At 43.0% G+C, this 26,960-nt stretch overlaps 1 protein-coding gene across 3 annotated transcripts in view; it reads left to right on the top strand.

Annotated features, from left to right (window-relative positions):
• Positions 1 to 26,960, top strand: part of LOC122997057 (arginyl-tRNA--protein transferase 1) — a 55,268-nt gene that overhangs the window by 18,907 nt on the left and 9,401 nt on the right. For all 3 annotated transcript variants that reach the window (XM_044372982.1, XM_044372981.1, XM_044372980.1), the window contains 3 exons: positions 3,336 to 3,368; positions 9,895 to 10,076; positions 13,436 to 13,535. In XM_044372982.1, the coding sequence (XP_044228917.1) occupies positions 3,336 to 3,368; positions 9,895 to 10,076; positions 13,436 to 13,535 (315 nt within the window). The remainder of the gene's footprint in view (positions 1 to 3,335; positions 3,369 to 9,894; positions 10,077 to 13,435; positions 13,536 to 26,960) is intronic.

The following is a 26,960-nucleotide window of genomic DNA, read 5'->3' as shown; positions in this document are numbered from 1 at the left end:
GTTGCTCAAATATGTACAACAATTTGAGCGAGTAAAGAGCACAATGACGAGCGGTCTAAGTAGCAATTAGACTTAAGCAGATGTGTGTGTTTATATGTACTGTATGTGTGTGAGTGAAGACACTTGTGTGTGTGTGTGTGTGTGTGTGTGTGTGTGAGACGGCTGCTTGCCCTCCTAATCGTACACAGATGAGTGTTTACTATAGGAAAGGGAGAGTTGGAGAGGAAGTGATGGACTCCATGTGTTGTCGATGAGAGCGTTCCAGAAGGTGCTGTGGCCACGGCTCCGTTTACAGACATATGTGTTGTTGCATTAGAGATAGAGAGAGAGAGGGAGAGAGGAAGCTGAGATTGTATTCACATGTTTTTTTTTTTCCCCTTGCTGTCTTCATGCCTGAGTGACTGTGCCTGCCTATTAAAATATCTGTGTGTGTGTGTGTGTGTGTGTGTGAGAGAGAATGAGTTTGTCTTTGTGTGTCTGTCAGCCTGGCAGCGTCGTGTGGTCTGTGGTTTGTCAGTGGCCAGGGAGGGGTCAGCCCTGCCAGGCCCTAGGAGAGCAGCCTCTCCCAGCCAAGAAGGGTTGACACAGCAGTGGAAAGCTCCGATTGCTCCACTGCTCGGCCCCGTGGATACGATTACCCAGCAGCCCCCTCCTGAGTCCCCGGTAAAAGTAGAGGAGGAGCGATTGAGGAAGGGAGGTGCTTAGAGCTACCGCAGCTTATAATGACACACCCATCCAAGTATGTATTTGCATACATTAAGAAGCTCTAAAGCATAAAAGTTCTCACACACACTTATCTAATCAAATAATAGAGCGTTTTATTACAAGATTGTTTGGAGATTCTCATTTCCACACAGAAGCCTGTGTCATAGCATGGCCTCTATAAATGACATCATCTAATAACCGCAGCTGCTGCTCTGTTGGTAAACCGTTTTTCGTTTTTTGTGAGTTTTCAACAAAAGTTTCATTTGTGCCCTCCAGCGATGTTACGCATTGGGAGGCTTTGCTGTTGGTAATTTGTAGACTGGCAGAGCAGTAGTCACTGCAAAGTTAGCAGTGGAAAATTACACTTTACTGGCACAGTTACACAGGTGGGGAACTTGATAAGCATTTTTTCGCATGAGCAAAGATCATTGTCGACCGAACACATGGGATCACTCCAATGTCTGCATTGGTCATGTAAAGTGCAAAATTGTAAAAAATACTCTCTTCTCTTTAGCAGGTGAATTTGATTTTTAATAAATTTACATTAAAGAATGTGTGTAACTGTACTTGCATGCAGTGAGGTACCATTATTTTAAAACAGTTTGAAGTTTGACATATTCTTTCTGGGATAGATCTACCGTAGGATGTAAAGTTAAAATGACAGAAGAGCTGTTGAGCACCGATCATTTGTATGTGTGCTGTGTCTGAGCAGTTCACTCCATCCCCTCTTCCCCTCCGCTCCGGTCTATCCTGGCATGAGGCTGAGTTGAGGGTGAAGGCAGTGTGTTGTGTTTTGTTGTAGTATTGAGCACCGTTAAAGACTTTTACAGCTCCCAACAATACCTCACAGCAAGAACTGCGCGCACAGTTGCAGTACATGCATTACTAATGGGACATGAGTACTGTTTCATGTTTGAATTCAGTTGTTTTTGAGTCCTGTACACAAGCAGTCTGTCTTCTTGCTTTAGAGATCCACTTTATTTTTTCTGACTGGGGCTAATATTTTTGGGATTTTGTCATTTTTCTGACTAGAATCCAACAAAAGTGGGTGAGTCTGAGAGGTAGTGAAAACAGTTTAGGTGTTGGCTCCAGGCAAACATAAAATAGAAGTGACAGATGACAGTGCATCATTCTTTACTTCTTTTCTGCCAAAACATCCCCCGTGCTGGAGAACGCTGCATTAGTGTCACCAACACACACGTCAGCCGCAGCAGACAAATGGAGAAACACACACTCTGTTGGACGGGTTCGGACCTCTGGCAGTCATCACTTTTACTTGCTTTACTGCTGTGAGGATGTTGATGCGATTGTGGGAATTTCCAGCAACTCCTAGAGCATCTTCTTTTTATTAAGAAAGACAGAGACAATATGTGGCAGTGCAGAGCTGCTGTATGCACAGGAAAATGAGAGACTAGTCATTTTCCAAATACCGGTAATCATGACACAACTGAAAGAATGAGTGGACGGGATGCTGGTCAGCAAATTGATTCTTATTGGGTTTGGTTTGCTCTTACATTCTTTAGGAAGTAATGCAGAGAGTTGAGGTTACTGTTATATTTGTTTGCCAATATGCTGGGCAGGTTCTAGGCTTTCAACACAGTCAATATGTGAAACTTCAGTTAAATATCCTTGACTATCTTCTAATCCACTTTTAAAGGATTTCCTTAGCATGTGTTTCAGTGGAGAGGTTTTGTTTCCAAAATGCTGTTTTTTAGCTCGACCAGAACAAGGTTCAGGGAAAAAATAACTGATCAAAATATCAACTATCAGCCATTTCTATCAAATATAATGCAATTAAAAAGCCAATACAGGTACAGTAAAGCAGAAAACAAGAAAAGAGCAACACATTAATAATAGCAGCTGTTAGGTTAGTATTGTATGAGTTGTTTTGCATTTCATATCCTCTCCCTGTTAAGTCCTGCATGTGCACCTCTATATTCTATGTTCATGATACTGTTCTCCACACCAAACCACACTGCTAGGCCGTAGCATTTCTTTGTGAAATATGAACTTGAAACTGTGGTGCGTGTGCATGCCTGCGAGATAGACTTGAGTAAACCAAAAGCTGTCCATCACTGCTCCACTGTGGCCTTGCTGGTTCTCATTATAGACTGGTTTTGGCCTAAACATGGAAGCGTGCTACGTCTGTCCTCCTGTCCGGCAGGTTGGCTCGTCTGTAAACATACTGCTCTCAACCCTGGCGCTCAAAAAGAAGGAGCACAGGAAATAGTAGAAAGAATGGAAGAAAGATTTAATGTTTCCACAGACATAAAGTCCCCAGTAATTGATATCTGATGTGCATTTTAAAGTGTGTTAAGAGATGGGTTATTTTGACATCAGCAACTCTGCTTATTTAAGCTGTCACTATGTCCTCCCTGGACTGTAGGCTTCAGTTGATAGGCTAAATGTTTTCATTTGTGTAAATACAGTATTCCTTTTTATGCCCCTTTGTGAATGGGGGGCTACATTTGATATGCGACACCTGAGTAGGGAGAAAACAGGGAGGGATAAATTATAAAAGACAGCAATGGGGACGTGTATGGTTTTCATTTATGCCTTTTCAAAAGGGTTGGTGACCCACAGAACTAACTGTTTTTCTCTCTGTTTCTCTCCCCTGCCTTCCTCTACAGTTCCGGAGATTTCTTTGTGATTCACCACTAGAGGTATGTATTTCCTTTGGCTTGTTGACAGTTTAATAAAAACCTGTTTTAAACGTCTCCATTGATCCATATGTGTGACCTGTAGTGATTTGTTCCAACCAAGAGAAGGTCGTCTTGGTCAAATTACTGTCATGGAAGAAGAAGGGAAGTACATGGGTGCAAGTGCTCCGTCTATAGATGGATTTTCATCAAAAGTGAATTATTTGTTTCATCATAGTCAGACATCAACGCTTGTTCCAGCTTCCCACAGTTCTATATGCATCCATTTATATGTCTATTTTTCTCCAAAATAATCAAAGATATGGTCATTTTATTTAATGTGCACTTATTTCTCTGTAGGGATGGGTACTGAAAGCCAGTATTAAATGGGCCTGAGGCTAAATTATTAAAGACTGTAATATTGATAAGCTCCAACGTCACCAGTTCTTTTATTGATACTGATAAATGCTTTGGTGTAATTTATTATCACGCTGCAACCTCCACATATACACACACACACACACACACACACACACACACACACACACAGAGCGAGGTCAGCGAACAGCAGAGCACAGGTGAAATGAAAATTACTCGAGTTGACGATACGCTCGTTACCGTAAGTGCAATAAAACCATCGCAAGTAAAAAGCCAATACTTTATCAATACACCTGTTCAAAAGCATAAACATGTAGAAAAGTGATATTTCAATCTGCTGTGTCCGCAGTCTCTCATCCACCGTCGCTATGTTTTACACAAGCACAGGGTGCTAGCTCGGCTAATAGCGAATTTTTACGAACAAGCTAAAACAAAAGCTGTCTGTATGTAGTCAACTGTTGAGCTTAGTTTTCCATGTATCTTAAAATTTGGCAAATTGTTGTAAACTTAGCTGTTGGATGAGAGCAAGCAGCCTCTCCCCTCTACCTGCAGGCAGTGAATGACAGCAGCAGCAGAGGGAGGAGGACAGGGGACAGGATCAATGACTGATACTGACTGATGTCTGTTTTCGTTCTTTCTAAACTTCACTCAGTATTTTGATGTCAGGAATATTATTTATTTTATTGACAGTTTAGATTTGAGATATGATTGAGTTTATATGGTGACTTTATTGTTGTAAACATTGCTGTTGCTGCTCTAGAAACATTATATTTATAATATAAATAAATTCTAATCCTGTTCTGCATTCATTCTTTTTTAAAATAATATATTTTTAAAAAAGTAATTATTTAGTAATGAAAAAGAACCAATAAGAGTATCAATAAAGAACTGAACCGATGAGGAGTATTGAAATGGCACCGACAATCACTACTCCTTAGTGATTATCAGTATGTAGTTCCATATGTTAATATGAAAGCGACAAGAATTTCAACTTTTTTTCTTTCACTGACTGATGTCATCTGGTTGCATTTAAATTAGATAAAGATACAGATATATGTGTTATTTTTATTCTAAAATATAGTTGGATATTTAAAATAAGCAGGCCTACAAGTTTTTTTTTTTCCGTGCTCAGTGTTCGCTGCACAACCTCAACACCAAGTTCAGTCAAAATGATTTTTCTCACCAGCACCCATGGAAGTAAATCCTCAGTTTTGTTAATGATTTGAAAATGTTCCAGAACTTGAAGCGCTCATACCTACCCACCCACCTTTGCTCTCTCTGTCTTCAAGAGCTCTCCAGCTGGATTGAGGGGGGTTAAGGGATTCAGGAAGGGGGTTTTTGTTTCATACTGGAGGGGTTTTAATTTAGCCCTGTCTAAGTGAAAGGGGGTGTTGAGGGAGGAAAACAGTGAAATGTGGTGTCCAGATTGCATTGTGACTGTGAACACAAGGCCCTCAGACCAGTCCTTACCTTTGACCTTGACGGAGATATACCGCTGCTCTTCACTTTGTGTAGTGTGGTACAGATTACAGGCTGATTACGCAGCTCTGTGGGCATCAATTTGGGACCTAACAGATGGCTATTGGCCTAATTAGCCAAAAAAAAGTAATTATTCAAGTACCATGGAAAGTTTGATGTCAGCTTCTGGTGCATTCATTAAAAAAACTTTGCTGGTAATCCACTTACAACATGTTTAGATGGTTATAATAGGAAGGACATAAATGGCATCAGGAAGAGGATTCAGGGGCAGGAACAGGATGCTAACTGCAGCTCACTTAATGGCCACCGGTGTCATTAATGAGAAGGAATTTCTGATTCTTACATATTGCACCTTTTTAAGCTGTGGTATTCTCTGTGGTCACTGAGTGAGATTAAGGTGCAGCCAGGCATCACTGAGCATCAAGCAGGCCTGGTGAGCTGCAGCCTTCAGAAACACCAGTGGACCTGTCGGGTCAGGACAATTACACCAGCAATTAGACCCAGGATGGGCATTTATAACAGCCACTTTAATAGGATTGAGGTCCAGGAGCACACACAAACCGACTGACACAGAGACACACAAACACAGTCACTCTGTGTTGCCCTGTGGGCCCCCGCAGGTCTTCACTAATGAACATCATTAGTGTTTATAGGAAATAAGCTTTTATCACCTCGTCAAGGCTGGCGGCCAGGCACACTGAATTACACAGTCCTGCACACACACACACACACACACACTGTGGCATACTGCCTCACATATCTTCCTGACTTCATTGTCCCCTCCTCTCAGATTGATTTAGGATACCGTCTTCATTGGTTTGGCCTCCTCTCGCCCAACTTGTTTTTATTTCTCTCTGTGATCTCTCTCTGTCTTCTCCTGTCTCCTCCAAATTCTCTCCATTTCAGAGTTATTATGCATGGCTTTCTGCGCTACCTCTGCGTGTTGGCTTCCATCTGTCTCCAATCAGAGTGCTATTAAAACACACACACACACACACACACACAGACACTCACCACATGGACCTGCATACTGTGTGGTTCATCTGCTCACATGTAAGCCTGCGTTTATACAAATGTATGCAAACAGCATACTTACAAATTCAACTGCAGCTAATTAGGATGCAGGTTGTCTGACTTGTTTGTTTATTGCTGTGTTCATTTTTTTTACCAAAATTGCAGAGGATTCATGCTGAAACACAGGTAATTAACATCAGATGTCATTGATTTTCTGTTTTTTTAAAAAAAACCCAAAACATTTATACACACAAACAGACATGCAAACACATGTGTGCTGTCCGATACACAGTGGCACATCAGTACCTGTAAACATGATGAGCAGCAGTCATACAGGTGTTTGTCACTGCACTTGACCCTAGTGAGGTCTAAGGGGCATGTGCTGTAGAAACTCTGGGTTTTATTAGCCGAGTGGGGTTCATACAGTCATTCTGTTTCTATTTATCTTCCTTTACAGCCTCCTAATGTGTCTAACCAAGGGGCAAACACTCATTAACAGGGGTGTTGGCCAATTAGTCACAAAGTTTTTTTATGGACCCAGGGCCTTGGCCACTCCTCTGAAACTCTCTCTCTGTTTATCTGTCTTCCTGGGTTTTGCTCTCTCACTCTCTCTCCTCTAAACACTCCCTGGGAGGAAGAGAATTAATTTTCATTTCGTAAAAACCAGAGATAAACATCAGCAGGGATTGTACCAGCTGACATACCATAGTAGTAAGCACACAAGCCCCACAGTGCATGCCTCAGCTGTAAACCAAAAACAGAAAAGTCTACCAGCTGTGTAAAACAATGGAACGTTTTTGTAAACAGGTTTGGTAGTAAAGTAAATTTCACTTCTCAAAATTGTTATCAATTTAATTTTCTGTCGATGAAGTAATCAGTTAATTGTTGCCACTCAAGAATTTACAGCACAATTGAAAACACACATCAAATACGTTTTCTCAGAGTTTTAGAATTTCTCTAAAATTATACGTTTATAAGCTTAATAAATAAATCCAGAATAAAATACATGTGGAAAAATAGACAGACGCGAATAAAGATAGCTAAAAACATTATCATAAATGTTATTTCATTCAAATAAATACCAGAAAACAAAAGAAATAGTAGATGAAACAATGCTTATCCCAAAGCTATTGTGCAACTCACTGGTTGTTATTAGGAGATGGAATAAACTGAAAGCTATTTCCAAAATCTGTTTTTCAACTAGTATCTGTCACATCTCAAACACAAGCCAAGCCTTTGTCCATTCTGCTATTAAAGAAACAATGTTTGAATCAGACGCCCAAATAAACTACTTTGGCCATATAAGTTTCATCACATTAATTAAAATGTCTCCCTCATCGTCCAAATCGGGCCTTTCCACCAAAAGACGATTAATCAGGATTTCTCTTTGTTTGAAGATGTTATCAGTAACATTATATCATTTAAAAAATATAACCTTTTATTTAATGCATTAATTTATTTCACTAAATGTTTTCAGTGCTGCTAAGGGCCAAAAGAGAGACTGGAAGCATCAATACCTGGACCTTGCAAACACAGTCTCTCCCTTTTCTCTCCCATCTGAAATGATCATTGGAAGCAGATCATGCTCACATGTGGGTGGAAGTTGCTAGAATTCATGCTAGGTTCATGTGCCTGACAATTACACATCATGTCAGTTGCCTTGATTGAGGAAAAGTCTACCCAAATATATTTTAAAAAATCTTTAAAAGTTTAAAAAAAAAAGCTTTCAATGCACCACCTCCCCATTTCCTCTAGATAAGCATACTGCTCATATGGCTCTCTCTTGAGTCCATATGAGAGCGATTTGGGGCTGCAGGGGAAGCTCTGGGGTGGTTTGAAGTGTTCCAGAGAATGTTTAGATTGTTGTCACAGTGGCAAGGACACGACCATTAAGCTGTCGTCTGAGGTGACGCACAGGTCAGTGAGACAGGATCAGCCTCGGACATGGTATGAACTTACAAACAAACATACAAACTGAGACAGCCGTTGCTTCTACTGCGCTGGCATTCACATTCATATAATTGTGTTCTCAAGCATGTAAACTCGAGGTGGGGTAAGGAAAATCTCCCTCTCTCTCTCTAACGCACACCATCTAACACACACCAATCACTTCGTGCGCATGCGAAAGCCGGCGTTCTTTCCTTTAACTTACAACATCTAAATGACACAGAGGGGCCTCTGACAAAGCCTCCAGTGTTTCTGGGGGAACTTGTGCCAAGAAATAACAGGCTGCCTGCTTACACAGACAGCCAGTTCCCTCTCAACCACACACACACACACACACACACACACACACACACACACCAATAGCCAAATAGAGTGCAGTGCGTGTTCCAGATGTGGTGCCTGTCACCCTTCAACACCCCCAGCTACCCTGTGAATAACTGTTCATATTTTATTCTTGATTTTTCCCGCCTGCTTGCCAGTCAGTCGCGGCTAATGTGCAGTAAACCCACATCATATCAATCTCATATCATATGTCCTCTGATGTGGAGCTGCATTTAGACAATTTAATCGTCCCCTCCCATCCAACTACCCACACACACACACACACACAAGAATAATGAATGGATTCTGGTATACATTGTGTCAGACAGGTAATCAGACCTGGGTGTGCCAGGGCCTGAGCTTGAGGGATATTGTGGTCTTTGTTTTTACCACCAACTTCTCTTTATAAAAAAAAAAAAAACAGTCACCTCATTGGTGATGTTCAGTCCTCTGGGGTCATGAAGCTGCAGGGAGTGTGTGTGTTTGTGTCTGTGTGTGTGCCTTGCTTGTATTTGATCAGGTTTAATTCGGTCAGAGTATGAGCCCAGTGGCACACTGGATTAGTGAGCGAGCTCTCTGTGTTGTGATAACTAGCAGCGTCTGCGCTACCTAACTTGGTCCAGATGAAAGCTAGTGAAGTAGAAGGATCCTGTTACTCGTACACTGAAGAAAGACACACACACACTCTCACACACAAACATAAAGCAATACCCTTGGTTAATATGACTTTTAACCCCAGCCCCTCTACCTCTAATCTTAAGCCTCTGTGATAAAAGTAGTCAAGTGACTTGATTGAAAAACCCAGCATGCGAATCCCTATGAGAAACGCAACGTGTGTCGAATACTTAACTGTTTTATTAACGGGGTAGACACAACCACGCGGGTGCACACCTACACCCACATTCTTTCATGCCACATGGAGAGAGCAGACGCAGTCATAGGAGAAAGCTTGGCAACACTCCACCACCGCCTGGTGAAATGGATTCTGCTCATGCAGGGTCTTTTTATTAAAAAGTCTTCTCCTGGAGTGTTTCTGTGGCCAGTTCCCCCCCCCCCCCCCTCACAACCCCATCCCCAACTCCACCCCGCTCCTGCTCTCGCTCCACATTTGGGAGCCATTAGCAGGCTGAATGTGAGGCTACTGTACACCCCCACACATAATGCGTGAGGCCTGGCAGGGAAAAGCCTGGGTTATAATACACCATCATACAGGTGTGTGTGTGTGTGTGTGTGTAACACAGAGAAAGTAGATCTGTGCAAGAAAGTAAAACAATCCTATTAAATACCACATTCTCATTCCTCTGTGATTTATATATTGTACATGCAAACTATATGGCACACAAGAGTACTACTATTGTTTTGACCAGTGACCGTGTTCTCTTATCGTTTCACTCTGTATGTCTCTCCTCAGGCAGAGCACTCTCCTGATGGGCCTGAGGTGGGCTACGGATCCTTCCACCAGCAGTACTGGCTGGACGGGCGCATCGTGGCGGTGGGGGTGATCGATATCCTGCCTACTTGTGTGTCCTCTGTCTACCTGTACTACCACCCAGACTTTGCCTCACTGTCTCTGGGCTCCTACTCTGCTCTCAGGTTGGTTGCTAGGATGCAAACCAATTCCCATTAACCCTTTTCTGTTGAAAGCCTTGTCGTAAATACATGTATGCCTGCCCTTCCTTTCTTTTTCTGCTGCAAATCTGTCAGTAATTATACAATATCTTGAAATGAAGAGGGTTGTTATTTATTAAAAATCAGCATGTAGCTGACCCTCCTCTTTTCTCTGTGCGTCTCATTGTTGATCATTCTCTTCTTTGTTCTTTTTTTTTTTTTTTTTAATTCCTCCTCCCTTTTCATTCCCTCACATTTGCCCTCCTGTTAACCTTCTCTCTCCCTGACTTTTGATCTTTTCGGTTCCTCCCAAAAAATTTTTTTTTTTATCTTTCCTTAGAACCGTATACTATAAGTGCCATATACTATAGGTCATGAAAATACCTCTCTAGTCGCACTTGATTGGTCGAGGCAGTGCTCCGTTTGTGGTTCAGCTGACGACAGCTCTCTCTGCCAAGATGAAACAAGAGAACACACACACATACTGCAGGCGCACACAGACGCATATCTGGCGTTTCCTGTAAAATGTAACCCAATAATGTGAGAAAGGCTTTTTAAAATATTTCTGCACAGATGTGGGAGACTGGGCGATCTCGGCTTTGTAGTTGGTGTGTACAGGTGTTAGCATGCGAGTTGCGAGCGTTTAATTCATATGTGTATGTGTAATCACGCACAAAGTCAAAGTCAGCCCAGCGGTCAGGACAGACACGCCCTGGTCATCATCAGCACACAGTTCGACATCACTTATTATTTCAAGAGTCTGACTCCAAGAGTAACACAGAGCGCTCGGTGTGTGGAGGAGGCCTTGAAGAAGGGAGCCAGCAGGACTGAAATCCTCCTGCTTGTTTACAGACACCAGAGCCCAGGCCTTTGATCAGGTCTGGACACTCCCTAGTCTGCTCGGCCTGGCCGATTTTGTCCAAAACTTACTGTACAGAATGCTTGTGCGCACACACCCACACACACTTCAAAACTTGTGCAAACATTGATTACATTAGATGGTGTTTCTTCTTCACAGCACGTACAAATGGAGCATGGGCTGTTCAACCATGTACAAGTGCACTGTTATGTATCTAGCAGCACTCTCTTAGTAAAAGAAAGTCATGGAGAGGTTATGGAAAGACAGAGAAATTTTTTTTTCATTTTAAATTCATTTTAAAGTACCTCTGTGGCACATTGCCCTATCCTCATCTGGAAAAACAGGCATAGAGTTTTGATTATGTGTTAAATATGTATGTTATGCATTACAAAAGAAAAGCACAGCGGCACTGATTTTGTATCTGTCAGTGTGTGTTTCGGTCCTCTAGGCATCAACGTGTGTGTGTATGTGTGATTCAGCAGTGGAAACAGGAGAGGGGGATGTTGAGAAATTTCTTGCGGGAGGTTTGGTCCTTCTGTTGTGGGCCCTGAGGACAGAAGGAGGAGGAGACAAGAGGCACATAATAAGGTGCCTGAGGCACCATGTGTAGGAAACACAGCTGGTGTCCAACCTGGATCACTTTCTTCTTTGCGTCCAATCCAGTATATTTTTAACATACACAATATTTTCCTTTCCTGCAGTAGAGTGCACACGTAGAATACAGTAGGTCTATGTTAAAATGAGTAAAATTATTTCAGTATGTTAGATGTCTGAACAGATCTGCTTATAGAAATTATAACCTGCATTACAGCCTTCTAGTATAGTGTGCAGTCCAATAGTGTAATAGTGAATAGATGCTCTGTACACTTGGCTCAATGAATCTAACTATGCCTGTGTCACTAGAAGCTCATTCTATATTTTATATCTGGCTAATCAACACTGGGCCTGTAATGAAATGTTTCCGCATGCATGTGAGGCTGCAGTAAGCACCTCGAGGTATGCACTATTATAGGCCCTTTGTGTCTGGGTGTGTGTGTGTGTGTGTGTGTGTGTGTGTGTGTATGTGTGTATGCACATCAGTATGAGGGAAGCTGTGCAGGAGCAGAGGGCTTGATAATTGGCTTGTGCTGGAGTGTCAGATGGCTGAAGAGGGGATAATGGCGGACTCAAGCTGCTGCCATAGGGCTGGAGGTGGGGGTGTGAAGGGCTCAAGTGAAGGGGGGGCGCAGGGCTTTTTGTGAATGGGCCCCTCGCCTCTCTGGACCCCCCTCCCCCAATTCAGGCCTGCCGGGCCCTTTTGTAGAGAGGGGATGGGAACCCAGGAACCTGGCAGCAAGCGGGTGACCTTCTAGCACCTCGCTCTAGCTGCCTTAATTCTCCCTCCCTTTCTCTTTCTTGACCCTCCTCTTTTATATTCTCCTCCTGCTCTCTCTCTCTCTCTTCTCCCTGTTTCTCCCCCTCCCTGCCTTGGCCTGCTTTGTCCCATGTCTTATTTTTCAGTGCATCTATTTTATTTTAAGGCCTCTTTCTCTCTCTCTTAAGTATTGTAAGAAAGGGAATTCTCCCCCTTCATTTAAGCGGGTGAAACACAGAGGGGTGGAAGGAAGAGTGAAACAAAAAGAGAGAAGAAAGAGGAGCTGGAATTTAGTTATGGAATAGTGAAGGAAATGGTGGAGGGAAAGGGGAAAATAGGCTTTTAGTAAAAGGGTGCAATTAAGGAAGAAACTATTGGGGAAAAATAAAGAAGGCAAGACATTTACTGTATTTGAAGAAGCTGTATAAATCTTCTGAGTTCTAAATCTTTATTTTACACGCTTTCTCCCTACTTTTTCACCAGCTTCTTTGCTCGAGGGCTCAATGCCTATATAGAGAGAAGGCAGTTGTTTTTGTGTAATGAAATGAGACCAGGAAAAGCTGCCTTTTTGAGTGTGGGTGTTTACTTCCTCAGCTTGGGCACCACTCAAGTCAGAGCTGCTATTACCAATTTTATTTCTTAATGCCCTCCTTTATATGGCAACCTGTAAGAAAAACACATTTGAAGTTAATCGGCGTATGCTCGGATATTACTTTCTTTAAATAGTAATCTTCTAAATAACTCATTATTTTACTTGGCTTTTTTGTTTTCATTAATGAAAACCACCACAAACTGCTGATCTGCTGGTGCGTCATTATTTGGCTGTTCCTTTTGACGGAGCATACATAAACTTTAAAAATCTAAAATAAACTATGAAATTCACCAAAACGGTAAATTTAAAATGATTATTATGCACCATGTGAAATTTAAGACTCTGCCGACTGCAGTGCAGCATCTCCAGCTGTGACTGACTGAAGAAGAGAAATCGGTGCTGGAGTGAGCATAAGAAAGATAAGAAAAAAATCACCAAGCTGCATGCATGTGTACTTTTTTTTTTTAAATGCATGAAGCATGTGCCTTACTTTTACAGTATCTGTCTAAAAAAGTATTTTCATGTGTTTTCTTTTATAGGGAGATCTCTTTCACCAGGCAGCTGCAGAAACAGTCCCCCAAACTGTGCTACTACTACCTGGGCTTTTACATTCACTCCTGTCCCAAGATGCGGTATAAGGTATGCATTGTCTCGCATTGACATGTTTCTCACGTCTTTCATCTGTATATAAACTTTTTCACAGCACAGAATCTCATACGAACAGCTCGAAGGACTTCAGTGTTGTCATGACAACCAAAATCCTGATGCTAAAAGGATGAAATTCAATATTGAATTGTTTACCTACATGTTTGATAATTTGATGAAAATGTCTTTTGAGTTGAAATTGATCTCCACATCACCTTTTACATCGTATTATACTAGTGTTTAATGTTTTAAACTCATTCACAGTAAGCAGACTGTTGCAACACCAGAGGGTTCTAGTGTGAGTCAAAGACACTCTTGAAAGTGTAAATGCAATATCTCATACATCACACAGACTGTTGCTCTGTTGTAATGCATGTCTGGCCCTTACAGAACCTCAGCTGTCATTCCTGGAAACTGTTAACAATAATCAGTTTTCACGGATGTGCAGAATTTAACTCAATAACAGTTTATATTCATGCTTTGTTTATAATATGTCACTAAAAGTGCAGGTTTTTGCTATGCACCCAAAAATGTCAAAATGATATATGGCTAACACTTCATTTTGCAAGCCCAGTTCACATAAAACAAATGTGTCTGCTTGATCTGTTGTTTTAATATCTCACACTGAGCCTCACTTTCACAACATCTCTCTGTACATGAGAGGCTGTAAAAGATTTCTGCCCGGTACTGTACTGTTATCATGTGTGGAGGACAGACAGTAAAACAGTAAAGTTCAACTATTTTAACTATATATGGACACATCAGCATTACGTAGTGGTGTGTCAGTCAGTTTAAAACGATGTGTCGGTCCTTCTCTCACTCTTTTCACATATCATCTCTCTCTCCTTCCCTCTATTGCCCTCTTCCCTGAGTGGGTCCTCACCTCTCTTTCCCCCCTCTTATTCCCCTTCTACATTTGTTATTATAGGTGCAAAGGCCTCAACAGGGGTCTACTTATGTGCTTTTTCACACCATTTTCATAACGGTCCTGGCACCTGTTTTAACTTTTCAAGCATAACTATTTGGAATTTTTTTATAAATCTTAGAAAATCCAGTAACACATTGCAACATACAGTTTTTTTTTAGCAGGAAATAGTTGGTGCAACGGTGAGCAAATGAATCGACTATTACTATACCTAGATATACATTTGTGAAACCAGTACAGACACTGCCTGTACAGGGAGAGTGAGAAAGAAAATATGGTAGAGTGGAGAGACGGGCCTGGGAGAGAGGACGAGGCTGCTGAAGACATTAAAGGTTGAGGGAGAGGTCACACTAGTGACGGCAACGGTAAATCAGCAGCATAAAATGTGTGGCACACATACTGAATATGCATATTTTTACACAGTAGTTGATATACTGTACAGTAGAACTTTTTACTAAAATGCTTAATATATATAAATGCAGTCACCATCACTCACAAACCTGCTCACATTCATACCAAACACCACTCAAAGAGCTATAGCTCCTGGAGGACGGTAAAAGAAAGCAGCCTTTCCAAGCCCATTAGTTTGGCCAAGATGTACCATTCATCCCCTCGTTCTCTCATTCATCTACTAATTCCTCTATTTCTCTGTCATTTCATTCAGATGTTCCCAGAGCTTGTCTCTGTCCATGGGAGACTGATGTCTTGTTGGGGATTATGGCAAAGTGCCACATCTTTTTATCCATTTACATCTTGTTTTGGGGTTTGCATAGTGCTCGCCCATTTTCTGTGTATGGAATGCATGTGAGTGTGTTTGCTCTGTTTATGTGTCTGTGTGTTGAATCTTGATCACGCTGTTTGTCTGAGAACGCTGTTACCACAGCACCTAACCCCCCCTGCATCGGCATTTACTCCCCCCAACCCCCCATATCTGTTCTTGTGTGTTTGCCATCGCAGTGTCTTGTTCACAACCTCCCCACTTCTCTCTATTTTACCCTTGGGGAGGAACACAGAACAAGGGTGAGAAGGTTGCCCAGTTCCCACCTTTGGGATCTCACACTCCCACAGGAACACACCCACGCTCAAACACACTCTCAGCACTTGCACAGTGTCTCGCTGCATTGTCTGATTTGCATATGAGCCCAAGTAGTTCATTAATGCACAGACATACTGTGGAATTGTTCAAGTCGCTAAGATGGGGAGCCCCTAAACTCTGCTGTTATTGTGTCGGAGGTTTACTGGTTTCTGGATCTTAGTCCTGCTGCTTGCCTCTTTAAGGACCAAAACACCAGCACTTGAACCCTGCTGGACACCACTCAAAACCCTTGAACACCACTCCTTCTCTCTATTTTACTCACCTACCCCCTCCTTTTCCCTTGCCACTTCTTCTTTAGGGAACTCTGTGTACCCATCACATTCTGAGACCATTTCCACGCCAATGTGGATACATTTAAAAACACAGTGTTCCCTTTCATTTGGGCTTACATGCACACTAAGGTGGTGTTTTTAACATCCAAAAGCCTTTTTGGAAATGTTCGGAAATTTGGATAAGTATGAAAATACATTTTTGAGTCTTGTTTTTTTTTTTTGAAAGGTCTGTACGATTGTCTGCTTCTAAACCCTCCACGAACATGACTGATATACTTTGTGTTGCAATGACATTAAGAAAGTAAATCCTTAACTTCACATCCAACTCAATCTAATCATGTTAACAAATGTGTTTTCATTGATGTGTTTCTGTTGACAGGCAACTGCTTGACTATAAAACAAATAAAGCAGCTGAGGGATTTCTGCCTTGGTTAGCAGGCAGCATTTATGACCCTCAGTCAGATCAGTATTTTATATTAGCGTCAGTGACTGAAAATTGGTCTATCATTCAACCTTACCTTACCAAATGGTGACATTAATGCACATTTTTGTTTTCCACCAATATCCATTGAGCTAAAAACAGAAGGAAAATGTTTTTTCACTTCAAATTGGACAGAAAAGTTTCAGGCCTGAATTTCAATGGAAGCTTCGAGGGCCTTACTCAACATAATATGCTGTGATGAATACTGAAAACAATCTAAAACCAGTTTCCTCTCTGTGGAATTTCACACGATCGTTCATACAGTCCTCTCATTCCCCCAGGAGCAATAAAACTGCATTGTTTATGAAACTGACACCAGCAGTATTGTGGAGGGCTTTTTATGGTGACACTATGACGTGTTCATAGACACACTGCAGAGTCTTTAAAGTAGTAGTAAGGTAACACTTTTTTTTAAGCTTCTATGTTTTTTTTTGTCTGTTCTCTCCCCTGATGCCCTCCTACTCCATGTGTGCGTGGGATTTGGCTGGATAAGGCTTCAGTCTGAGAGTGGACTGACTCTTATCTATGTTTCCAGTCTGGAGTATTCTTGAGTTCTGAGCCGGGAGGACAGTCCTTTCTGTCAGGACACATCTCTGCATGCCCAGGGGAACAGCTCCATGCGTGATGGGTTGAAAACTTCTCAGCAATGCCAAAGCCTGGACACAGTCCTGTAGAGCAGCCTTAAAGGGTCTTAGAAGACTTGGAGTCCAGCCAGGAACAGGGGGCTGCCTGGCCAGTGTCAGGCCCTCTCCTTTGTTGTCAAAGCTGGGACGGAGCGTCCCACAGAGCCTTGCTGGTTTGGCTGGTGGGTTCAGGGTTCGACGTGACATCCTGCCCCTGGCTTCTGTCCCTGGTCCTTTGGCCCTCCCTGGCCCTGTGATGTTGAGCTGTGGAGAGCAGAAGGTGAAGCTGTTGGAAGCTAAATGAGAGCAAAGGTCTTGGCCCTTCTGCATCTCTTCTTCTTCTTTTTTTTTTTTCACGTTGCCTCTAACGTGCAGCTGAAAGCCTTCTGAATGGACTGCTCTCGTGACTTGAGGAAGAGTAACAGACTTTGTGGCTTAGAGAGCTAAATTCTCTGGCTTGTTGATATTAGTCTGAAATGTCATACAACGTATTTCTAGATTGTTTGGATGGTTTGTGGTCAAAAGTGAACAAACACTGAAAGGGTACTTCTAGTGTTTGCGAAGGCGTACTGCTTCAGAGGGCGCCTGGACGCCTGGTGACAGGAGTGCACACACATTTCTTGGGGCCTCCCCAACAAAAAAAGCCTGTCACTGCATGCTCAGTAAAATTCTGGCTCCGGCAAGGCGTTTTGCAATAAGCCTATATCTGGATGCAACCCTACATGTATCTGTGAAAACCTTAAAGCTGGAGTGCGGGACTTTTGCCTCCCCCTGCTGGCAGTGAGAGTAAGGGAGACACTCAGCTGTGATTGCTTAAGTACAAAGACGTTACTAGGACGAGAGGAGGACATTTCTCTTCATTTGATAATGTGAAAGTTAGACGTTTCCATTGGCTTCCCGACTCTTTTTTTTTTTAAAAAGACGAGAGAAAAAGAGAGAGAGAGCAGTATGGTCAAGTGAGGTAGACAGTGAATGAAGAGAGGGAGCGGTGGTAGTGAGAAAGCCAGTGAATCAGATCAATAAAACATCATTTTCTGATTGTCTCACAGCGGTTACATTCTAGAGCACAAACATGCCCACGACCTCACACACCTCTGCTCAACCGGCGGTGCTACACCTGATTCGGTTTGAATACGGTGTGACACAGGCATGTAGCACGCTCTCGTGTACACTCTGAATGACAGGCACACAGAGATGGCCTGTAAAAACTGATATGTTTTGACGGTTCACCGGCCCAAAAACATGTTTTTTGACTGCCCACCAGGATGTGTCCAAGTGTGCCCGATGGCCAGCACTTACTGGCCGTAGCCAACTGTTGCGGCTGTAAAATGGTGGATAAATTGTTTTGAGCGTCTCACAACCCCTGTGAAATTGCTTGTTTCATTATCAGAATTTGATCCATTTGGTCCTATAACATTTGGAAAGTCTGGAAGAATCGCACGATTAACAGCCAAATGGCCAGCACGAGAATGTTGCGCCTGATATGAGATTTAAAAACTCTGTATGCTGTGAAATACAGAGAAAATTTTCTGGCGGTGATAGGCTTAATCAGCATTGTATGAACTCGTTTGGCAAGCGCCTGAATGTAATGGACATTCATCTACATGTAAAAGTTCTACGCTGCAGGTTTAAATGAGTACCTCAACCTGCACTTTGTTTTCACCATATTTTGCTCCCTTCTCCTCCAATAACTCCACCATCCAGCTTCTTAGAACGTACTCATGGTGTCATAAGTTTTCATTTTACAAATTTCCACTTATTATTTTGGACAGAACATGAGCTAAAAGATTCATGCCACGTTGTAGTAATTTTCCATTTCTTTGCAAAAGTTGTAAAAGTGTGTATGCGTACGCACTGGTCTGTGTAAGTTATTTTAAAGCACAGAATAAGCAGACTTTGATGATAACAAAGGAGACAGTCACCCACTTCGCTTGACCAATCTACCTAGTCTTAACAGATCCAGCACTTTTCAAGCAAAGCATACATGCGCGTACTGTACTTAGACATGCACATACACACACACTGAAGTATACACACACACACACTCACAGAATGCCCAGTTGTACCCAGTTGGTGAGGGAGTGAGAGGGTTACATGAAGTGGCTCTTACTCTTGTTATTATTGTTCACAGTGAAAGAATGTCTCGCTCTGAGCCCAGGAAACCATTAAATTTTCCACAGAGAAGAAGAAAGAAGGAGTGAGCGAAATGAGTGAAAGGAGGAGGAAGAGGACAGATGGAGAAGGAAAAAAAAGGAGTGACAAAATGTGTGCCAAATGAGAAAAGGAGGCAAGATGAAAAGGAGTATTCGTTTCCCAGCGGTACTTCACTGACTTTTAAAGAGCCCTTTCGCGGCAGCTGCACCTCCGTTCCCTTTCAACCCAGCTCCTCCTCACCTACAAACAACAAACACTGTCAGAGAGCTGGTCAGTTCTCTAGCAACAGCCAGCAGTTTTCCACACGGGCCAAAGCTTTTGAATTCAGCAGGCCTGAAATTAATCCATCCAGGTGTCAGCCACTGTGCGGAAGAGTATGTTAGCTCACTACCGATGAAAGAATTTGATGTAGGTTTCAGTCAGTTGCCGCTATGCAAATGTTTGCCTTAATCAGTGCGTGCCTGCAGGCTTCTCTGTCACCTGCTGCATGATCTCAGTTTTTATGACATCAATTAGTAATGACAAAGTGCCTCCAAGCTCGGGCATGTACATCGGACTTCATTTTCCCAGAGCACATGCATGCACACATGAACACAGACAGAGATATTATTTAAAGTTGAACAGTTGATGGATACTAAAGGTCTCTCATACGCTTCTTTTTTTTTTTTTTTTGCTACTCTCATTTCAGTTTCAATCAAATCAGTTCTGAACAGCTGATCCAAAAAGAGAAGCAATACTCATCTGTCAGAATCACCACAGTGCCATCAATAACTAGCAGTGTATATTATTGTAATGAATCTCGCCCTCAAACAGTCTATCTCATCCGCAGGTACGCAGTTGCAGGTTACGACATGCTTAAAGGCTCAGAGCCACGGCTATCAGGACTCTGCATGCATGTTATTTTCACTCAAGGGGCCCATTCAGACAGTATGTTATGTGTACGTGTGTGACCTCACATTCTGTGTGTCATTTGTTGTACATCTGGGCAGATTAAGAGTGACAGTGAGTGAGTTTGAGGCATCTAGAGGCCCCCATCCCTGTGTACTATGCTACAGTACACTGCTTTTTTTTTTTTTTGTTTTTCGTTGGATTCCTTCATGAGGGTATTTCTTTCTCACATATTATTGTTTGTTATTGCTTTGCTCTTGGCATAAACTTTATAAGCATGTGATAGATTTGTATGGAAAAGGTTTACAGTGCACTGCAGTGTTTGTGTAGAACTGTGGGTTTACGCTTCACAGGTCCTACAGGTCCAGGCACAGTACAGCTACCCCTTTTTCTCTTTCTTTCCCTCTTTTTGTTTCCGTTCTTCTTTCAGCAACTGTTAAAGAAAGCAGCCACCATGCTGGTCGGGATGAAAGATTGATAGAGAGAAAAGCGAGCAGACTGACGAAAATTCAGTCTGATTTCGTTCAGAGATAAAAACGTGGCAACACATTTTGTTCCTTTTATGACAGGGCCAGTAGGCAGGATTGGTATGTATTTTGCAGTGGTGTGGATCCTGTTTCTCCAATTGTCATATCTGCATGCTTAGATGCACCAAGTCACGATGGCTTAAAAGGAGGTGGTATAAAGTTACTGTGGTGAGTGCAGTGTTCCACGCTGAAACTGATGGCCTTTCTCATGTGTTTACCATCATAGTTTTGTTTCTTCTTTTCCTTCGATGAAACAGTTTTTGCTCGTTTTTTTTTTTAAAGGTATTTTTCTGTTATGCCAGTAGCATCGCCTTCCCACAGTCCTCATGTTAGAAAACCTGTGCCCATCAAAATGAGATCAAACCCAACCAGGCCCATTTTCACCCTCTCTGCGAAATTTATAAGCCAAAGCATGCCCCTCTGCTTGCCTTCCAGCCCTCTCCCCTCCCCCTGTCTTAAATTGGAGCCTTTCTGACAGAAACAGCGTTGTTTGATTTAGCTCGACAGGAGACCACCAACAGTGCACCTCTCAGCAGAAACATTTGTTTAAAGTTTTTGATAATTTCTCTTCTCTTTTATGCCTCATCATCTCTTTTTTTTTTTTCCTTGTGTCCTGCCACGGTTGTGTTTTTAACAAATCATTAACAGGCTACAGCACAGTTTGGGGGCAGCCAATGCTTGGCACCCCCTTGGAAGAGTGCTGACAGGGTAAGGGTCTGAGAGAGCAGAGTTCAAGGGGTCAGGTCAGGCAATTCAGTCTTACTGTGGCTGGAAGGACGGAGTTTTGGGGGGATGTGGGTGGTGGGGCAGGTAGGAGCCAGGGGGAGGTGTGAAGGTCACAAGGCTGAAAATGAGAGTTTGGAGATGGTGTCAAGCTGAGCAGATCCAGAGCCCTCTAGCTGCCAGCCTGAGGTGTTTGCCTTGCCATTAACTTCACTATTTATTTTCAAACCTGCTGCAGCTGCGCCGCTTTGTCTGAAACGCCTGGTTTCTCTTTGGCAAGGGAATGCATTCAGATCTTTGATAAGCACTACTGGGCAGAATGAGCTGGTCATAAATGCAGTTAGACATTTATGCAGAGGGTGGGTGGAGGGCTGGGGTTTGGTATTCTAGTTGGGTGCTTGAGGTGGGGTTTTAAGACCAAGATTAGGGGCTGCGGTTCTGACTGCAAGTCAGTAAGCTGTGGTCTGTGTCAGACAAGCGTAACAGCTTGCCTGCCCATAAAGACCAGAGGAGATAAAGAGATAAAAGTGCCCAGTCTGTGAGCTGATGCCCATAAAAGCGCTGCCATTGGTTCTCGGGGCTCCGTCGAAATGTGATCCTGTAAAAATATTTTCTCCTCATTAACCTGTCATCCATGGAGCCGTGACGCATAGGCAGGCGAGGGAGTGATGGGACAGAGTGGGGTGGGTGGCAGGGTTGTGGGGGGTTGTCTAGGGGCCCAAAGGGGGAGACTCACCAGCCTGTATGCTTTATTTGAAGGCCATCCTGTGGTAATGTGTTGAGTAGGGTGAAAAGGCCTTGGTGGGGCCCGAGTGTTTAAACAGCAGCAGTTAGCGTAAATCTCCCCCAAAACGCAGACCCCAGACATGTTCAGGGCGCTCACACACACACACACACACACACACACACACACACACAAACGCATATGTACATATTTTCACAGACTGGTGGTGAAAGTGTGTTTTGTGTGGGCCAGCGCTCTGAGACACGTTGTGTTTGGACGTGTCTTTCATTGGTGCTGTTCTTCTGTCCAGCCTGCTTGGTTCTCAGTACTATTTGTCTAGCTGCGTGTGTGTTTGTGTGAGCCGCGCTGTTTACGTGTGTCCGTCAGCAGCCAGAGGCCCCCCAAGTCATGCCCCCTTGTCTGGGCAGAATGTGTCTCAGTACCGTAGAGGGGATGTATTGTGAGAGCTGTATGTTCGAGAGAGAGAGAGAGCACGGATGTAGGGATCAGGGCCAGTGTTTATTGGTTTTTGACTGAGATCGGCTGAGTGTGACCCTGGGTCAGAGTGCTGGCCTGGGCAGCCTAGGTTAGGTCTGCTCGGCTCTGGGTCACACTAGGCCTCTTTGTGTACCCTCCGAGTTCAGGCTCGGAGACCACAAACGTGACATGGTGACCGTATTTGTCTGTTTGGGTCAAATATCCATGTCTTTCTAAGAGTGCTTGACCAATGTGTAATCCTGACATAATATCCTATTCACTATTGTGTTCACGCTCAACCTCCCATAGTATAAAACAGGCTCCTTTTTGTCCTTCATGTTATTTTTGGATAACATATCTTTTGCCAGAGACAAACAGAGCAAGGTCTAACATTAGTGACCTCATCTTCTCTGCAACCACCCTTACATCACACTTGTGGAGCCGCTCTGTCTCATACTAAAGTAGGTGTTCAGTTGACTCGCAGATTACTGTGTAACTTAATGTGCTTTTCGGTAGAGATTTTTAGCTGTACAGATACTGTTAACAAGAATAGACTCATTGAGACTGTGTTTGGACATTCTGCACGGTGCCTGACTTGTGCACACACACAAACATAAAGGGACACCTCAGCTAGGGGTAGGGCTGGGTGAAAACTCAACAGGAGATATGAGCAGGAAATCAGCAGCAGATGTGGGTGTAGAGTAATGTATATGGAGGCAGGGAAACCCTCTCACTAGGACACATGGACACCAAGTCCTGTCTTGTGGTCTGAAAGGGGATCACTTTGAACCATGACGGTGCTGCGCTGCTGTGAAGCAATGACTGCTGTCAGCATCAAAAAGTCTCCCTGTACTGCCAGACCTTCAAGAGGTGCACATCCCCCCCGGCTCCTCAAGAATATAGCAGAAAGTCATAGGATCTTTAGATATGAGCAAATTGCTTTATTTGATAATAATGGGAGAAATACCGTAATAAAAGGTGATGTCATAAAACTATAAAAAGTTGGAGAAAGCACAAAACGGAGTGCTTTTAAGTGGTACTAATTCTTCTTGCTGTAGCTCCTCATACAAGCCTTTAGGGCTACATGTAGCATTATTTTGATCATTGAATCATTTTGCAGATTGTTTTCTTAATTAATTGACTCATTTCTTGGTGTACAAAACGTCAGAGAATAGTGAAAAATGCTCAGTTTGCTAAAGCCAGAGGGGACGTCCTCAAATTGCTTGTTTTGTCTGACCAATTGGTAAAAACCCAAAGATTTTCAATTTACAGTGTTGTAGCACAAAACAGAGAAATGCAGCAGATCTTCATATTTAAGATGCTGAAACCAAGAACAGGTTGAGAACTGTGCTGCACCATTTTGGGCAACTCGGAGCCGTGAAAGAGACTTTTAGGTGGCATTCTCTCGGTTGATGAACGTTGTCTCCCTTCTTCACATAACCAAACTCATGTGTCTGCAGTCTAGTCAGGCAGGGAGGAAGAAAAGAAGCAGAAAGTGGTGTAGGTTTTCATGAGGATTCCTTGGCTGCACTGAAGCACTGGATTTATGTGTCTGATTAATTGCTTTTCATATAAATCATAGGTATGAGCCCGGGGCATTGCTCCTATCTTGAGGTGTGTGAGAAAACAAGGCAGAAATAAAGGAAAGGGCACGCAACAAAAGAGAGGAACAAGGTGACAGTTATGTGTTAGAGTCTCAGAGTTTGTAATAAAGTTCAGTCTTGACAGCAGGGCCCCTGTTATCTGTATGTGCGTAAAAGTCTGTGTGGCCTGAAAAGAATGAGTGATGCTGTGTCACCGAGGGGCTCAGAGTGATAATACATCTGCAAAGTATTGTGTAACTGCATGACAAGCCCTACGGAGACATGTGTTTATTTACTCCTGATGATTGGGGTTGTGTAGTTGTTTACACTGGGGCAAATTGTTATTCAAATGAGGTTGAGTAATTTTCCTCTCTGTCTTGTTAAAGTTAAGTTCATTGGGAAAACCTGCACTGTAGAAGATTGCTTCCTTATAAAACGGTGACCTCTACATACTCGTTAATAAACGCACAACAAAACAAGGGAATCCACTTGTGAATGGACAGTTTACTTTTTTTTTTCCTCTAAGTTTCTCCCCGTTTCTTTGTCCATTTTTTAATGCAGCTCTCATCTGTCTCTTTTTCACTTGTCTCCATCTCAACTTCTCTCTACTTAAGCTCTTTCCCCATTTCTGTCTCCTTCTGTAGTTGCCAAACCCTCCCTATTCATTCCCAGCTTCCAACATCCTCTCAGTACTGTGGGCCCCTTCGTCCTGGCAGTCAGACTGCTCCTATCACTTCCATCAGCTCGCCTCAGTCCGTGTCTTGGTGACGTTAAATACCATCCCTTTACTTATCTGCACCTAATTTTCTCTCTCCCCTCCCCGTCTCCCTCCTATCTCCCTCTCATTTCTCACACCTTACAATGGCGGCCAAGTCTGTCTGCCGAAGTTTTTGCGCATGATTCCGTCTTTCTCCACCCGTTCTTACATTCTCCATCTCTTTCTGTCTCTCTAAACGAGCCTTTCAGAGACTGTCAGTCATCAGCATCGCCTTGATATCCGTCTGAACATGCGAGCACGGAATGGAGGGAGCGATGGTGATGGATTGGTTTTTGTGGGAGGCTTTGAACATTTAGAAAAAGGGGAGGAACACAGCCAATGAAGAGAAGAGAACCAAACCAAAAAGATTTTCTAGGTCTGGAAATTCTCATCCTGGACATCTTTTCGAGTAGGCTTGGTTGCCCTGTAACGTGATTGACCGGACACATAAAATTCAAACAACTTTTCAACATAGCTTTCTGGCCATTCACATGTAGTCACACTGTCACTTCCTGTGGCCTCTTTAAGCCTTTAACAGCCTCTCGGTAACAGAAGCGAAGGAATAGTCCATTTCACCTCCGGCCTGTGTTTGCGTACAGTTGCTAACTCTCCTCTCTTTCAAGGATCAACGTTTCAGGAAACAATTACCGCATTCTCTGTTAGCATGAGTAACTGCTAGATAAAGAGAAAGATATTGTGAGCCGGCTGACGCAAAAACAGAAAACACTTCGCTGAAGACGAGCCAAGGAAGCTGCAGGGGTAGCTGTGAATTACAGGGCCTTCAAGCCAACCTGGGAAAGGGGAAAAAAAAAAATAAAAGGGAAGATAAAGCAAACGAGTGAGGAGGAGAGTTTGTAGTGGTGAGCTCAGTCTTCACTTTCAGTCCAATAAAGAAAAGAAGCTGACAGCTGACCAGACCTTTCTCTCTTTTTCCCACTTCTTTTTCTCTCTCCTCCGTCCAGACCACTAATAGCTGTGTCCTCTCATACTCTTCATCCTTCTTTGCGTCCTTTATTCTTTTCGGGGGGGGAGAATTGAGGAATTGTGCCTGAGCCATAACCAGACTCTGTGTCTCATTTTGGTTAGATAGGCCTCTCTCTCTCTCTGAAACCTTTATAGCAACACACTGGATATATCATTTTGCACTGTAAACCCAAAATATAGGCCTTAAAAAATCAGGAATTTGCTTCATTCCCATTCTTCATCTTTCTATCTCACTCTTTCTCTTTAAAAAACTACCCACTCCGTTCACACTTGTGCGTCTTCTCTATTTCACCCTTCTACCCTTTCTTTAAGCGTCCAGGTTGATTTGAGGCGCAGTGTCAGGGTGAAGGTCCTATAGGAGGAAGTATGTATGCCCCACTGTTGTTTATACTGCTGAAAGCAGGTGTGTGTGTGTTCTGTGTATAGAGGTGTGCCCTGCTGCAGTGTTGAAGGAGGCTATAGAGGTGAGGCAGAGTGTGAGAGTGTCAAGCTGACTGTGCTGACAGTTGTAGAAGGCTGCAGGTTGTTGGGACACGGAGAGCATCCGATCAATGCGTGTGTCCACTGCAGCTCGGGATGCATAGCATTCCACCACCATCCATCTGTTAGCAGATGCACTTAAAACATGTTAGTATCTTTTGCTGCACTTTGAATTCCTTTTTCCTTTACAGCCTGTAGCTTGGTCATGTATCGACTGTATGGATTTATGGGTATATGCTGATTTTCCTCTGTACGTCTTAACTCCAGACAAGGATAAGACAAGAAGACTCTGAGGGCAAAGCCTGACTAGCTATATTCTCTAAATCCTTCTGTTTTTAATTTTTCAGAATTGTAGCTCATTCTCACAGCACCTTATCCTGTATGTGAACACGGGCAGCGTATTTTCCATAAAGGTTGTAGTCAGAGCGCCTGTATAGCAATAGCAATTTTCCAGTTGGTATTTCCTTTGTCTTGCTTACTTTTGAGTTCTTTATGACATGTGACTGTGTTTTTTCTTTTTGTTCTGAGTTTAATCACCCAGCACCTCTTGACCTCAGTTTTGTATAAAGTGTGTGCTCATGAGATTGTAGAGTCTTTGTCCTACAGTTTAATGTCATATAAACTCTAAATATTATTGTCTGTGTTGAGATGGTGCAGCAGGCCCGTCGCAGGCGTCTGCTTGTTTACAGAACTATCTCTGCAGTTTGTGTTTGTTTGGCGCCGTA

Source organism: Thunnus albacares, chromosome 14 (genome assembly GCF_914725855.1).
Source record: "Thunnus albacares chromosome 14, fThuAlb1.1, whole genome shotgun sequence".
Taxonomy (NCBI): Eukaryota; Metazoa; Chordata; class Actinopteri; order Scombriformes; family Scombridae; genus Thunnus; species Thunnus albacares.
Note: the sequence above shows the minus strand (reverse complement) of the source record. Positions and strands in the feature narration are given on the sequence as shown.